Genomic DNA, 14,234 nt, shown 5'->3' on the forward strand with positions numbered 1-14,234 from the left:
GGAGATTTGCTCATCTCTATTATTTAAACATTACCGAATCTTTTAACCTCCGTTGCATCCACTGGGAGACCATGGCCTCAACCTCTCATCATGTGTTAAATACAGTAGTACTTCCCCAAATCACCACTGAGCCTGACCACCTCCAGAGGTTCTGTCTGAAATATGCTACTGTGCAAATATAATGATCAAACACTGGCCCAGCAGCTGGGTTTCTGACATAACCACATGGGCCGCCGACCCTTCACTTCAGTGACAAGTTGACCGCTGATTTCTCTTGCAGAAAATCTAGGCTGGATCTACAAATCATCAACGGTTGCAGTAAAGTTGAACAATGTGTTATTTCTTTTTTTTTTTTTTGTGGAAGGGGAGGTGGGGCTGTAAAATAAATTCATACAACTGTACAGATTGTTACCAGTGTAAATCTTTATTAACGTTAAAAATATTAAAATATTGAATAATGCTGTATTTTTATTTAACGGACTGCAAATACTGTTCCCCCATTACGGACCTGCGCCAACATTCCAAACGCTGTTCCCCCATTACTGACCTGCGCCAACGTTCCGCATACTGTAACCTCATTTGTCCCCTTCCAAATATTGTTCCCTCATTACTAACCAACAAACAACTCAAATAGAAGCTCTTCTCACAATTACTTAAAGCCAAAATGGTCCTAGAGTAGATTCTGAATGGATCAATGAGTTCACTCTTAGGGCCTTATTTTGGTTCATTCTTTCTGACAAAATCCTTCTTAGATGGGCAAAACCATGTGCACTGCAGGTGGGGCAGGTGTTAATTGTGCAGAGAGAATTAGATTTGGGTGGGGTTTTACTTCAAAGTGAGATCTATATTGCAGTGTAAAAATAAAGCAGTCAGTATTTTCCCTGCACAGAAACAAAATTACTCACCCAAATCTAATTCTCTCTGCACATGTTACATCTGCCCTCCCTGCAGTGCACATGGTTTTGTCCATCTAAGAAGGATTTTGTCAGAAAGAATGAACCAAAATAAGGCCCTTAATGCGGACAGACAGACAGAAGCTGTAGGGGGGTATTCAATATGTCCGGAGAGGGGAAATGTCGGAACTCACGAATTCAATGCTGCCTTTAACGAAGCATTGAAGGTTGTCAGATCAGATTTTTTTTAAAGTCGGATCTGTTTTGTCGGAAACAGCTGCAGATTATCAAATTCACAGCCGGTTTTTGGCAATCCGCAGCTGTTTTTCGCCAATCCACGGACTTTCTGACACTAGACAGCCAGAAAATTGCATTCAGACTGTCGAGTTACTGTCGGATCAGACAAAAGTGTCCAGAGATTCTGAATGGTGGGGCCTTGCGACAGTCGAAATCCCATATTAAATACCCCCATAGTCACTCAAACAGGATAAATGTGCACCAACTAATTCTGACATATTAAAACCCAACACAAGACACTACATCTAAAAGAGAATGTAATACATATCAATCATGATTTAAACTATGGGTACAATAACAGCAACAACAACAATAATAATAAAAACAGATAAATGGTTATACTTACATGTGAACATGTGGGGGTTGGAATCTGCTTTGGTTAATGTTGTAATGCGTGAAGGCCTGGGTGGGATTGGAACTGTATTCGTCCACCGTCACGGTCACTTTTCCTTGCGAGGGAATACCATGAGCCATCCTTCCTCCTTATAGACATGAGCAATTCACAGTGTACAGGAACAGCGCTGGGGCGCGAGCATCATGTGTCCGCCAACTGCAAGCTCTGGAGATACGTTCATTAACACTGGAGGTACCTGCATGGGTGACTAAAACAAAAAGGATATTAAATATAATTATCATGATTGAACTATGTTAACAGATTCATAGACACTAAGGGGTCGATCGTATTAGGTCCGAAGTGCCATTTTCATGCGTTTAAACCAGGCATGTCCAACGTTGGCCCTCCAGATGTTTTGAAACTACACATCCCAGCATGCTTTGCAATAGTTTTAGCATTCTCTAATAGCAAAACTGTGGCAAAGCATGCTGGGATGTGTAGTTTCAAAACATCTGGAGGGCCAACGTTGGACATGCCTGGTTTAAACACTGGAAACGGCAGCCGATTCAGCCCGTTCTCACACCCTTCGCTAGGCTGAATTCTCTTAAAATTGCTCGCGCCCCTATGAAGGTGGAAGCGCTTTTAAGCGAATTCAGTAAAGTCCGCCCGATGCTGTGATGATTCGCACTCTCGAATCATCCGCACCATATAGGATTGACCCCTTTGTATGACATAAAACGTTCATAATGTATATCGTAAATAGAAACTGCGGATTCTTGCCTAAATACCCAGCCCCTCCCTGCTCTCTTCCCATTGGGGTTCTACATGCAGTGTTGCATAGCAACACAACTTTGCATCTCAATAGTGGTTACATCAGACATTATACACTGCTTGCAACTACACTGCCTAAGTGACCGTTTCACTTTAAGTAATACATTGGGGGGGGGGGGGGGGGGGAGCGGTGATATTTATAAGCATGATTCACATTTTGTATTCATCGTCATCCCAAACTCGCGCGGCTCTAATTACAGATATTGAGACATAAGAGATAAAACCCAACTGCCATCAGTCCAATTAACAGTCGCACAAAAGGTCAAATGTTTTTATTCATGTGCAAACCGCCTGCCACTGAACTGGGTGATAATCACAATGATGACATTTTATAAAGTCAATTATTCTACATTACATATATTTCATGCCCCCGCTGACCACTTGGAAGAATCAAAGAGATCGGTAAAAGCAGGAGTCAGAATAACAGGATATCGGATAGAATTTTTAGGCATGTTGGGGGGGGGTTATAATTAGGCAAATCAAGGCGCTGATTTGGGGAGGTACTCTAATGCAGGGGTCCTCAAATTATTTTGCTCTGGGACCCCATGAGACAATGAAATTAAATACAGGACCCCAGCAAGTTACTACAGAAGGTCATCATATCACATGTGTAGTCAGCAGACAGCACATACATGACAGCTTTGTGGGTGTACAGAGTGATGGGAGGGGTCTGATATACCATAACCCATCACATCACACGTGTAGTCAGCAGACAGCACATACATGGCAGCATTGTGGAGGCACAGAGTGATGGGAGGAGTCTGATATACCATAACCCATCACATCACACGTGTAGTCAGCAAACAGCACATACATAGCAGCATTGTGGAGGCACAGAGTGATGGGAGGAGTCTAATATACCATAACCCATCACATCACACGTGTAGTCAGCAGACAGCACATACATGGCAGCATTGTGGAGGTACAGAGTGATGGGAGGAGTCTAATATACCATAACCCATCACATCACACGTGTAGTCAGCAGACAGCACATACACGGCAGCATTGTGGAGGCACAGAGTGATGGGAGGAGTCTGATATACCATAACCCATCACATCACACGTGTAGTCAGCAAACAGCACATACATAGCAGCATTGTGGAGGCACAGAGTGATGGGAGGAGTCTGATAGACCATAACCCATCACACGTGTAGTCAGCAGACAGCACATACATGGCAGCATTGTGGAGGCACAGAGTGATGGGAGGAGTCTGATGTACCATAACCCATCATATGACACGTGTAGTCAGCACATACATGGCAGCATTGTGGGGGCACGGAGTGATGGGAGGAGTCTGATATACCATAACCCATCACATCACATGTGTAGTCAGCAGGCAGCACATACATGGCAGCATTGTGGAGGCACAGAGTGATGGGAGGAGTCTGATATACCATAACCCATCACATCACACGTGTAGTCAGCAAACAGCATATACATAGCAGCATTGTGGAGGCACAGAGTGATGGGAGGAGTCTGATAGACCATAACCCATCACATCACACGTGTAGTCAGCAGACAGCACATACATGGCAGCATTGTGGAGGCACAGAGTGATGGGAGGAGTCTGATATACCATAACCCATCACATCACACGTGTAGTCAGCAGACAGCACATACATAGCAGCATTGTGGAGGCACAGAGTGATGGGAGGAGTCTGATAGACCATAACCCATCACACGTGTAGTCAGCAGACAGCACATACATGGCAGCATTGAGGGGGCACAGAGTGATGGGAGGAGTCTGATATACCATAACCCATCACATCACACGTGTAGTCAGCAGACAGCACATACATGGCAGCATTGTGGGGGCACAGAGTGATGGGAGGGGTCTGATATACCATAACCCATCACATCACATGTGTAGTTAGACAGCACATACATGGCAGCAGTGTGGAGGCACAGAGTGATGGGAGGAGTCTGATATACCATAACCCATCACACGTGTAGTCAGCAGACAGCACATACATGGCAGCATTGTGGAGGCACAGAGTGATGGGAGGAGTCTGATATACCATAACCCATCACACGTGTAGTCAGCAGACACCACATACATGGCAGCATTGTGGAGGCACAGAGTGATGGGAGGAGCCTAATAAACCATAACCCATCACATCACACGTGTAGTCAGCAGACAGCACATACATGGCAGCATTGAGGGGGCACAGAGTGATGGGAGGAGTCTGATATACCATAACCCATCACATCACATGTGTAGTCAGCAGACAGCACATACATGGCAGCATTGTGGGGGCACAGAGTGATGGGAGGGGTCTGATATATCATAACCCATCACATCACACGTGTAGTCAGCAGACAGCACATACATGGCAGCATTGTGGAGGCACAGAGTGATGGGAGGAGTCTGATATACCATAACCCATCACATCACACGTGTAGTCAGCAGACAGCACATACATGGCAGCATTGAGGGGGCACAGAGTGATGGGAGGAGTCTGATATACCATAACCCATCACATCACATGTGTAGTCAGCAGACAGCACATACATGGCAGCATTGTGGGGGCACAGAGTGATGGGAGGGGTCTGATATACCATAACCCATCACATCACATGTGTAGTTAGACAGCACATACATGGCAGCAGTGTGGAGGCACAGAGTGATGGGAGGAGTCTGATATACCATAACCCATCACACGTGTAGTCAGCAGACAGCACATACATGGCAGCATTGTGGAGGCACAGAGTGATGGGAGGAGTCTGATATACCATAACCCATCACACGTGTAGTCAGCAGACACCACATACATGGCAGCATTGTGGAGGCACAGAGTGATGGGAGGAGCCTAATAAACCATAACCCATCACATCACACGTGTAGTCAGCAGACAGCACATACATGGCAGCATTGAGGGGGCACAGAGTGATGGGAGGAGTCTGATATACCATAACCCATCACATCACATGTGTAGTCAGCAGACAGCACATACATGGCAGCATTGTGGGGGCACAGAGTGATGGGAGGGGTCTGATATATCATAACCCATCACATCACACGTGTAGTCAGCAGACAGCACATACATGGCAGCATTGTGGAGGTACAGAGTGATGGGAGGAGCCTAATATACCATAACCCATCACATCACATCACATGTGTAATCAGCAGACAGCACATACATGCAGGTCAATCCTACTATCCCCAATAATCTTGAGGGTGCAAGGCTCCGGCCACACCTTACAGCGGTCCGAATATACAACAGTGTTCGCTGCCCGATAAATCTCTGAACATTTTTGCATACGATTGTGTGGTTTTCAGCACACGAAGGGTGCAAGTTTGGGTGTCGTTGCCGGCTTTAAAACACTGTGCAGTGCACCCAACGCAAACAATAGGACTGATCCCAATTTGGAAAGTTATTCCATAAACCAACTCATGTTTTTAAAAATAAATATTAGTATAAAAGCAATACAACTGAATGCATTGTCCACCATCAAATAACTATTATCTTGTAAGTCACCATTCAATAAAACTGATTTATTTAAAGTCGAACGTCATTCCCTTCCAAAAACCCTTTTAATTCAGTCACGTTTATCCCCACTCCCCCAATGCCCTAATATATGAAGGTCGTGTAAAGAAAATAGAGCAATATTTTGCAGCTATTGCATTGGCGCAGGATAGCCGTGACAAGCGCACTCTGAATGGGGAACCGGTAGGTACGCCTTTTGGCAACGCTACAGGAATTGCATATTCAGCGACATTATATATATGTTCATTCTAGCACCCACTACCTTTGAAAACCCATGCAGTTCCTCTACCCTGCCTGGGGTGTTTATAGCACAGGTCTGGTTTGCATATCAATGCTGATATACAGACCACACTGTGCTAGAAGCACTACAGCAGACAGCGACACCCCAGGCAGGGAAGAGGAACTGCATGGGTATTCAAAGATGGCGGGTGCTAGAATGAATATATATATATATATATATATATATATATATATATATATATATATATATATAAATGAAACAAAATCTCCTATATCGCGCTAATTATAACAGTTTAAACAATGGTCGCCAGTAGCACTAGGCCCCCTACTAGTGGGGCTCCCCAATCCAGATATACCCACAATAGTGTTACTTGGCGCCCTTACAATAAATGGTGATTCCTGTCTCTCTTTCACTTTAGAATATACACACAAAATAACAGTTTTTAAAACATATAGCATTTATTAAAAAAGCTTTTAAAACACTTTTACGAGTGAAGTTCTTTTCACAGAGGTATTTTTCACAAGATTGTGGATGAAATGTAACCCAACGCGTTTCGTCTCATTTAGTGAGACTTCATCAGGGCTATTAGTATTTAAACAAATCTTTTATATATTCGGTTAAGGTTCTTCTAATAAGACGAATTATTGGCTGACCATCTAGTAAAGTGAATGAACCCTTTTGTACTGGGTCGATTTCCTGTGATGGATTTAAGATCACAATAATGTTTGCCTTGGTAGGGTCTTTATAACAATGGATGTGGAAAACCCTTTAAATGGGGGATGAGATGTTCCCTTGTTCGACTGGGTTATTCCCCCGTACAAGGTTCGAAAGGCAATCCAAATTCTGATTGAATCAGGTAATGGCCTCTGTATATCCTCTAACTCGCAGTAGGGAACTTGTTTCCTAACAGGTATTTTTTCGGATATTTTTTTCAGAATAAAGGTTTTAAAAGATTCCTGTGGTATAGGTGCATGTGTTCTCATCAGAGTCCTACAAACTACTTGCTTGTAGGACTCTGATGAGAACACATGCACCTATACCAAAGGAATCTTTTAAAACATTTATTCTGAAAAAAATATCCGAAAAAATTCCTCTTAGGAGACAAATTCTTCAACTCCGATTGGTTATTGGTTTTCCATTTGTAAATTGACATTCATGAGGAATGGTTTATATAAAACTCAGTGATTTTCAACCTTTTTACCTGTTTTTAAATTTAAACTTGCCATGGCACACCATGAGATCCCCACAGGGCAAAACACATTGGCCCCCACAAAAAAAAAAAAAACAGAAAGAAAAAATTACACTGGTCCCCACAGGTAACAGAAATAAAATACATTGGCCCTTTACATGACAAGACCAGTAAATCACAGTTGTACTGGTGGTGGCTGGGCAACCAATCAGAATATAATTGTTTATTTATTTAGTACCTTCTAGAATATAATATACATCATCTGATTGTCCATAGGAATATCCCACGTGAAAAAGAAATCCCATCTTAGTAAATTTTCGCCATACAATCAACGAAGTATATGGACTTAAGACATAATAAAAACACTGAATACATCTGAGTTTTGCGCACATATAAATAAAAACATTGACGTCACTGGAACTACCAATAACCTCAGACCACAATTCTCAACAAACTGGCTTTCATATCTAAGCTACAAATCATGGCAGGAGACTTACATCAGGCAAAAAAAAAAAAAGGCTGAATTTGTATGTATGAAGTATTGATTTTGGGAAAAGCAGAGAGGTAACGAAGCAGGGGGTCTCTCTACTGAGAATGGGAATAAGTCCACAGCCCATCAGCAGGGCTACAATTCTACTTTAGGTCTATTTTATACAAAACCTTGATGGGAGAGTCTTTATTTTCTAACAATACAGTAAATCAATAGAAACTCAAGCGCTGTCTCTTGCATTAATCTTCTTTAATAAATCAAGAAAGATTTCAAAAAGGAGTGCCGGAACCTTGGAATGCTCTTACATCAAACCCATGTTTGTTAATTCTGTTTACTAAGATTAAATGGGTACTGTTTTTAATGCAAGGATTACACAAAAATCAAATATTAAAATACCACAGCATCTTTGTAATCTCTTGTCAAATATTCCAATAAAATGACGTTATTGGCTGGAAAACTGTTGTCATAAGTCTGTAAAGGAAACGGCAGGTGTATTTTATTTTAAGGGTACATATACACACCACGTAAAATTTTACCAAATGTATAAAAATAAATGTAAAAAAAAAACCTGTGACCAGATTATATTATTATTTTTTTTTAAATAGGAATTTAACTACACAGTATAAAAATGGTTACTAGAAATTACCCCTTTTATTTCTAGAATGTTGTTCTGTATTTTCCGCTTATTTATGTAGCCTGCAGGGACCTAGCCAGAATACATGCAAACATATTTGTAAAAATAAATAAATAATTGAAAGTAAAACAAATCTATGGCCCAAAATATAATATTTATAGTATTTTTTTTTACTTTATAGACAATCAGGATGCCGACACAAACTGTTGACAATGTATCAAGTCAATGACATGTTGACAGTATTATTGAACATTGATACCTGCTAATGTCAACATTATTAACCCTTTGAGTGACAACATCTGTGAGAGATGTTCAAAATATCCATTAAAAATGCCAGCGTTGCTCACATTTGTTATATAAATTCAAGTAAAAAAATATTGTGTTAAAAAAAATATATATATATTTCCTATATAAGGGAAACATTAAAGGTCATTATGATGAATATAAATGTTAAAATTTGCTTGCCAATTTTCACACCTATTTTGACAAATTCACTCGGCACTTGGTAAATGAAGTTGTCAACATTATGAAAAATGTCATCACCCAGAACCATTCAATATTAGTGTCAACACTAGTGACAACAATATGACTGCATACCCTTTTTAGAACATGTCCTAAACAACAACAGTTTAAAAAAAATAATAATAATAATAATAATAATAATAATACTCAAATTACGGGATCATTTTTGCTAGAATCTGCTCTGTTTAGGAAAAACATTTCCAGGCTGTAGTAATGGAGTACAGTACATAGCACAAATGTCACTAGTCTAGTGCTCTCTAGTAAAAGAATGAGAATTAATGTCGGATCAGTTACTCATGTTCACAGCCTCCAAGGGTACATGGTTGGGAGAGCAGGTACAGCCAATTTTTTTTGCCTTTGATTTTATTCCCATTAATTTGTAACTGACAAATGATGCAGTCTGAACTGTGTATTTAATGTAACGCATGTTAAAGCACAAGAGTAGATAAACAGCAGTGTGTCGGCAGTTTCATGCATGTTTACAGATGAATGGTATTATGTCATCAGCTTTCAAAGTCCGTGAACGCAACAGAAAGCGCAACTACAGTATATAAGATTATTCGGGCACAATGATTTAAATTTTGACATCACTTTCCAGAAACAGAAAAAAAACCGCTGCATATTAAGACGCATCATTGTAACCCCAGTGAGTAAATATCCAAAAGGGTACACCCTAGTTATGTTATTAGTAGAATACTATCTATTTTGTTTACGTAGGGTACAAGCTGTATTTGTCTTAAATAGACTAATAGTATGTCTGACAGCAATATGCTACATGGGAATGGGTGTGGTATATGGTCCGGACAGTCATTAGCCAGACGTCGGGATCCCGACTGGCCGGACCCAGACAGTGGGGCAAGCACAACAAAGCCCCATGCTGCGGGCACGGTGGCTCGCTATGCTCGGAACCTATTCTATTCTCCCTCTATGGGGGTCGTGGACCCCCACAAGGAAGAATAGCCGGTGGAAGTCGGGCCTGTGAGTGTCGGGGTTTTGACTGTCGGGATCCCAACGTCGGGGTAATGACTGTCTGGATCCCGACTGTCGCGAAACTGTCCGACACTGGGAATTACTGGCAGGAAATACAGTACATAGGACTTGGTGAGTTCCTAAAACTTTTATATGTTTATACACAGGGGCTATTCAATTGTTTTTGAACCGCAGACGTGCCTGATCACTCATAAAGAGAATCGGCGAGCAGGAAGTCGACACCTGCGTTAATTTGTGCCCGAATCGCTCTGGCAGGAGCAGGGTGCACACACACACACACACACACTAAATATTAGATTTCCCCCATGCACCCAACTTTTGGAAATTCTCCAAAACTTGATAACAAAGAAAGGGGCTAGTCGCGTGGCCAGTGTCTAAACGGGCAAGGGTGTGGGACTGCCCTGAACCCACACAGAGCATCCATCATCATAAGAGTCCCCTAAAGAAGCACCCAGAGCCAGGGTAATGTGAGGTGGAGATGATGGCATACACTACACATCACTGTTTACCTCCATATAGCTGTTGGGCCTGTTGGACTCTGTCAAATCTGACTGGGGTCAAGATGTCTTTTCAGAGGACATCGGGCTTAAGTGAGATGACGTTTTATTATGAGCTTTGAGCCACAACCTGAGCATACTGCACAATGTTCTAAACTTGCGGTCTTATTCTGAATTTGGTGGTGGGAATGATGCATGAATGAATGAGGAATGCAAACAGACCCGGACAGAATGAGCAGGAGATGGAAGTTCTCAAATTGTGGAGCACCATAAACATAAGCACCTGGTGTTCTACGAGAAGCATTCCGCTATCCTTTGGATTAAACCTCATCTCCAGATATTGATACGTGATGATGATCACTTGTGGACAGTGTTATACAACTTCTTGAACCAACTTGTTTGTGAACAAATTTGATTAACCAATTTGGCAAGCAATGTGTAGTGTAATTTTGATACAGTGCGTGCCTCTCGTGGGTATTAAAACCTGTTATTTGAACCCACCACAATCATTTTCGCCCTTAACAGTGCACATTGTAAAGGTGTGATTATATATGCCTACTAATACTTATCTGTAAATAACTGACAATATTTTATTGGTGCAATAAAAGTTATGTTTTAGTCTCAATCAACTCTCCACTACGTATAAATAAGCGTGCCCCAAAACCCTTTTGGTTCTTCCTTTGTCTTTCTGAGTCATACCTCCACTTTCATCACCATAAACATGTCAGAACCATCTCTAATAAGTTCCTTTGCCGAATGTACAGCCCTTTCTGATAGTCTGTTGGACTGTGGATAGATCGTTGTGACTGTTGGGGCCATGTGAGATGTACCACTCATTGGTGAAAGTGAAGAACATATCTCTCACGGCATTGTTAGTATGTACCTTGCATGGTTTTCATTTTGCTAATTAAAGTGAATTGTGGTATATTGCCACTTGTCGATTTAGAAATGGCACACCGGTTTTTATCTCATATACTACAACAGATTCTCTGCTGCACTGTTAATGGACTGCTCAATGAAAATGCCCATACACACTGGATCTAATATTGGTGGCAGTGGGGAACCCGCATGGTGTGCAACAGTGGGGGGGGGTGGAGCTGGAGTGCCCATTGTCCGTTGTGTGCAGTGTAAGCAATGGCCAATAAAAGAAGCGATATTGCTCAGTTCGTCACCCACTTCACATGTATAGACGTATAGCAATGTCCAGTGGTAATTTTTTCACGTAGTAAATTTTCCTAAGACACTAGATTGGGCTAAACCAGGGTTGCCGACTTTTAAATGCTCCTCTCTGGGAGAAGCCCGGAGAGGAGACTTTCCTTACCCGATCGGGGGCGGGGCTTGATTGTGCCGTCATTAAGCCACGCCCCCATGACGGGAAATAGGCTAAATGACTGATCTCCATGGAGGGGGCGGGGCTAAAATGACACTATTGTGCCATTTTAGCTCCGCCCCCTCCTCTGAGACCCGCAGATTGCGACATTTACATGCCGCGATTCAGGGGACTCAGGGGGGTCCACCAGATTCCGGGAGGTTTGCCCACCCTTCCGGGGGGCCGGGAGGACGACCCGATTTTCGGGAGACTCCCGGGAATTCCAGGAGGGTCGGCAACCCTGGGATAAACTAAGGATCATGATGTTGCAATCCTCCTCACCAGGCGGAGGATTGAGGATCCAGGTAGATTAGAGTAGGCATGTCCAAACTGTACCCCGCCAGCTGTTGTGAAACTACACATCCCAGCATGCCTTGCCATAGTATTAGCATTGCCTATTAGCAAAACTGTGGCAAGGCATGATGGGAATTGTAGTTTCACAACAGCCGGAGGGCCATAGTTTGGACTAGAGTAATGGTCAGGATTGTGGCAACTAAACATAAAAAAAAAAAACTATGCATTTGAGTCTCAAAATTCCAAAAAAGTCTAAATATAGTATCAAGGGTACTATAGTGCAAATTACTGAGCAGGAAAGGGATTTCAAAGTCAGAATGTTAGGTGTCATGCTTGGGGTAGACCTATGAATATCCTTATGAAGACCTAGAGAACAAAGAGACAGACTTTTTTCTATGTATCTATGTAGATAATGTTTATTTGCAATAAAATATGAAATTGGTATTTTTTTTTAATCTTTTGTACTTGCAGTGGCAAACGCAGGATTTTCAGAAGGGGGTTTCCAGAGGGGCGGAGCAAAGCATGGAGATGGACACTTAGGTGACCCAGTATATGCAGGGTCAGTTAAAGTATTATAGATAGACCAAATGTATATAAATAATAATACATATATATATATATATATATATATATATATATATATATATATATATATAGATAGATAGATAGATAGAAAGGGGAATGATTCGGCACTCAATCCTCAATGGTCAACCGCCCCCGGGTGCCGACACAAATATAAGTAAGGAATCCAAAGAAGACGCGTCACTCCCCCTGGAGTGACGCGTCTTCTTTGGATTATATATATATATATATATATACAGTGTTTGGGTCCGGCACTCGGTAATGTGGTCCTGAACAGCAACCGGCGGTGCCCTCCCGAGTATTGTATAGGGATGAGTGTCAAGGGACACAGAAGGGGCGGCACTCGAACGGATTTGAAACATAAATAAAGGACACAACCACAGTGTAGTGATCTAACGTTTCGGCAACCAAATGCCTTTATCAAAGACACAGAATGAAAGACATAGACACTTACTTATAGGGAGTGACATCCGTGCTGAAACCGGTGCTCCCACGCTCACAGCCGTGCTGGCGCCTGAGACTGACGTCATTGGAATCTCCTCTGTACAGTCAGCTGCTCTGCTTGGCGCGTTGCTATGGGAACCCTCCGGAGCCTGCAGTAACCAAGTGATACAAGTGAAACAATGTAAATAACACCAAAACATGTTCGTGAGCAGTCTGGAAATGAAAACTATGTATGGTCGACATGACCAGGCTAGCGACATGACACCACGCAAGTTAGGTAGGGAATGCGCAGCACAAAAGCGGGTATACATACTGAAGCGTAATATACATGCAAACAAAATAGGAGGATATTAGGTTAAGGTAATCTAAAGAAATTAGATCAACTAATATAAAGGCAGTTCAAAGAGAAAACGTGTAGCAATATAGAGAAGGGACAAAGGCAAAGTACATATAGTTAAAGAAAACAATTAAGAGAGGAGTATTCATTGAGCCCAGCTGGCGCAATGACATTCAATTTGAAAATCCATTTTGCCTCTAATTGAAGCAATTTCCTATCGCGATCGCCACCACGCACGCTGGCAGCTACCTGGTCAATCATTTTATACTTCAAAGTGGGCAGCGTGTGGCAGCAGTCCCTGAAGTGCCGCGCCGCGGGTTGTTCGGCTGGTTGCCCTTCTAGTGCCTGTTTAATTGAAGAGCGATGCAGGCCCATACGTTCTTTAAATGTCCGGCTGGTCTTGCCCACATAAACCAATCCGCATGGGCATCTAATAATGTACACAACGTAACGGCTCATGCACGTGAAGATGTGCTTAATCTTATAACGATGCCCAGTGTGAGGATGCGTGAACGAGTCACCCCGTTCTAAGTAGCCACAGGTAACACAGCCAGTACAACGATAGTTCCCAGGCTTCCGTGAAAGGAAGTGGGTAGTTTTGATTGCAGAGCCTAGGCCAGTTACATCAGCTTTCACTAGCTTATCACGTAGGCTGGTACCTCTTTTGTAGCATGGCATTACCGATACACCTTTCAGTGCTGGTAGTTCAGGATCTTGGCTAACCAATGGCCATATCTGCTTCACCGATTCCACCAATACAGAGCTAGCCGTCGTATATGTATTGATGAATGGTAATTTCTC

General features: G+C 42.3%; 1 protein-coding gene across 4 annotated transcripts in view; it reads right to left on the reverse strand.

Moving 5' to 3' along the window:
• The window catches only part of MPPED2 (metallophosphoesterase domain containing 2), a 152,211-nt gene that overhangs the window by 114,570 nt on the left and 23,407 nt on the right, over positions 1-14,234 (reverse strand). For all 4 annotated transcript variants that reach the window (XM_083164250.1, XM_083164249.1, XM_083164252.1 and 1 more), the window contains exon 2: positions 1,537-1,792. In XM_083164250.1, the coding sequence (XP_083020376.1) occupies positions 1,537-1,664 (128 nt within the window). In that variant the 5' untranslated portion in view covers positions 1,665-1,792. The remainder of the gene's footprint in view (positions 1-1,536; positions 1,793-14,234) is intronic.

The sequence above is a fragment of the Crinia signifera genome, chromosome 11 (assembly GCF_055691185.1).
Source record: "Crinia signifera chromosome 11, ASM5569118v1, whole genome shotgun sequence".
Taxonomy (NCBI): Eukaryota; Metazoa; Chordata; class Amphibia; order Anura; family Myobatrachidae; genus Crinia; species Crinia signifera.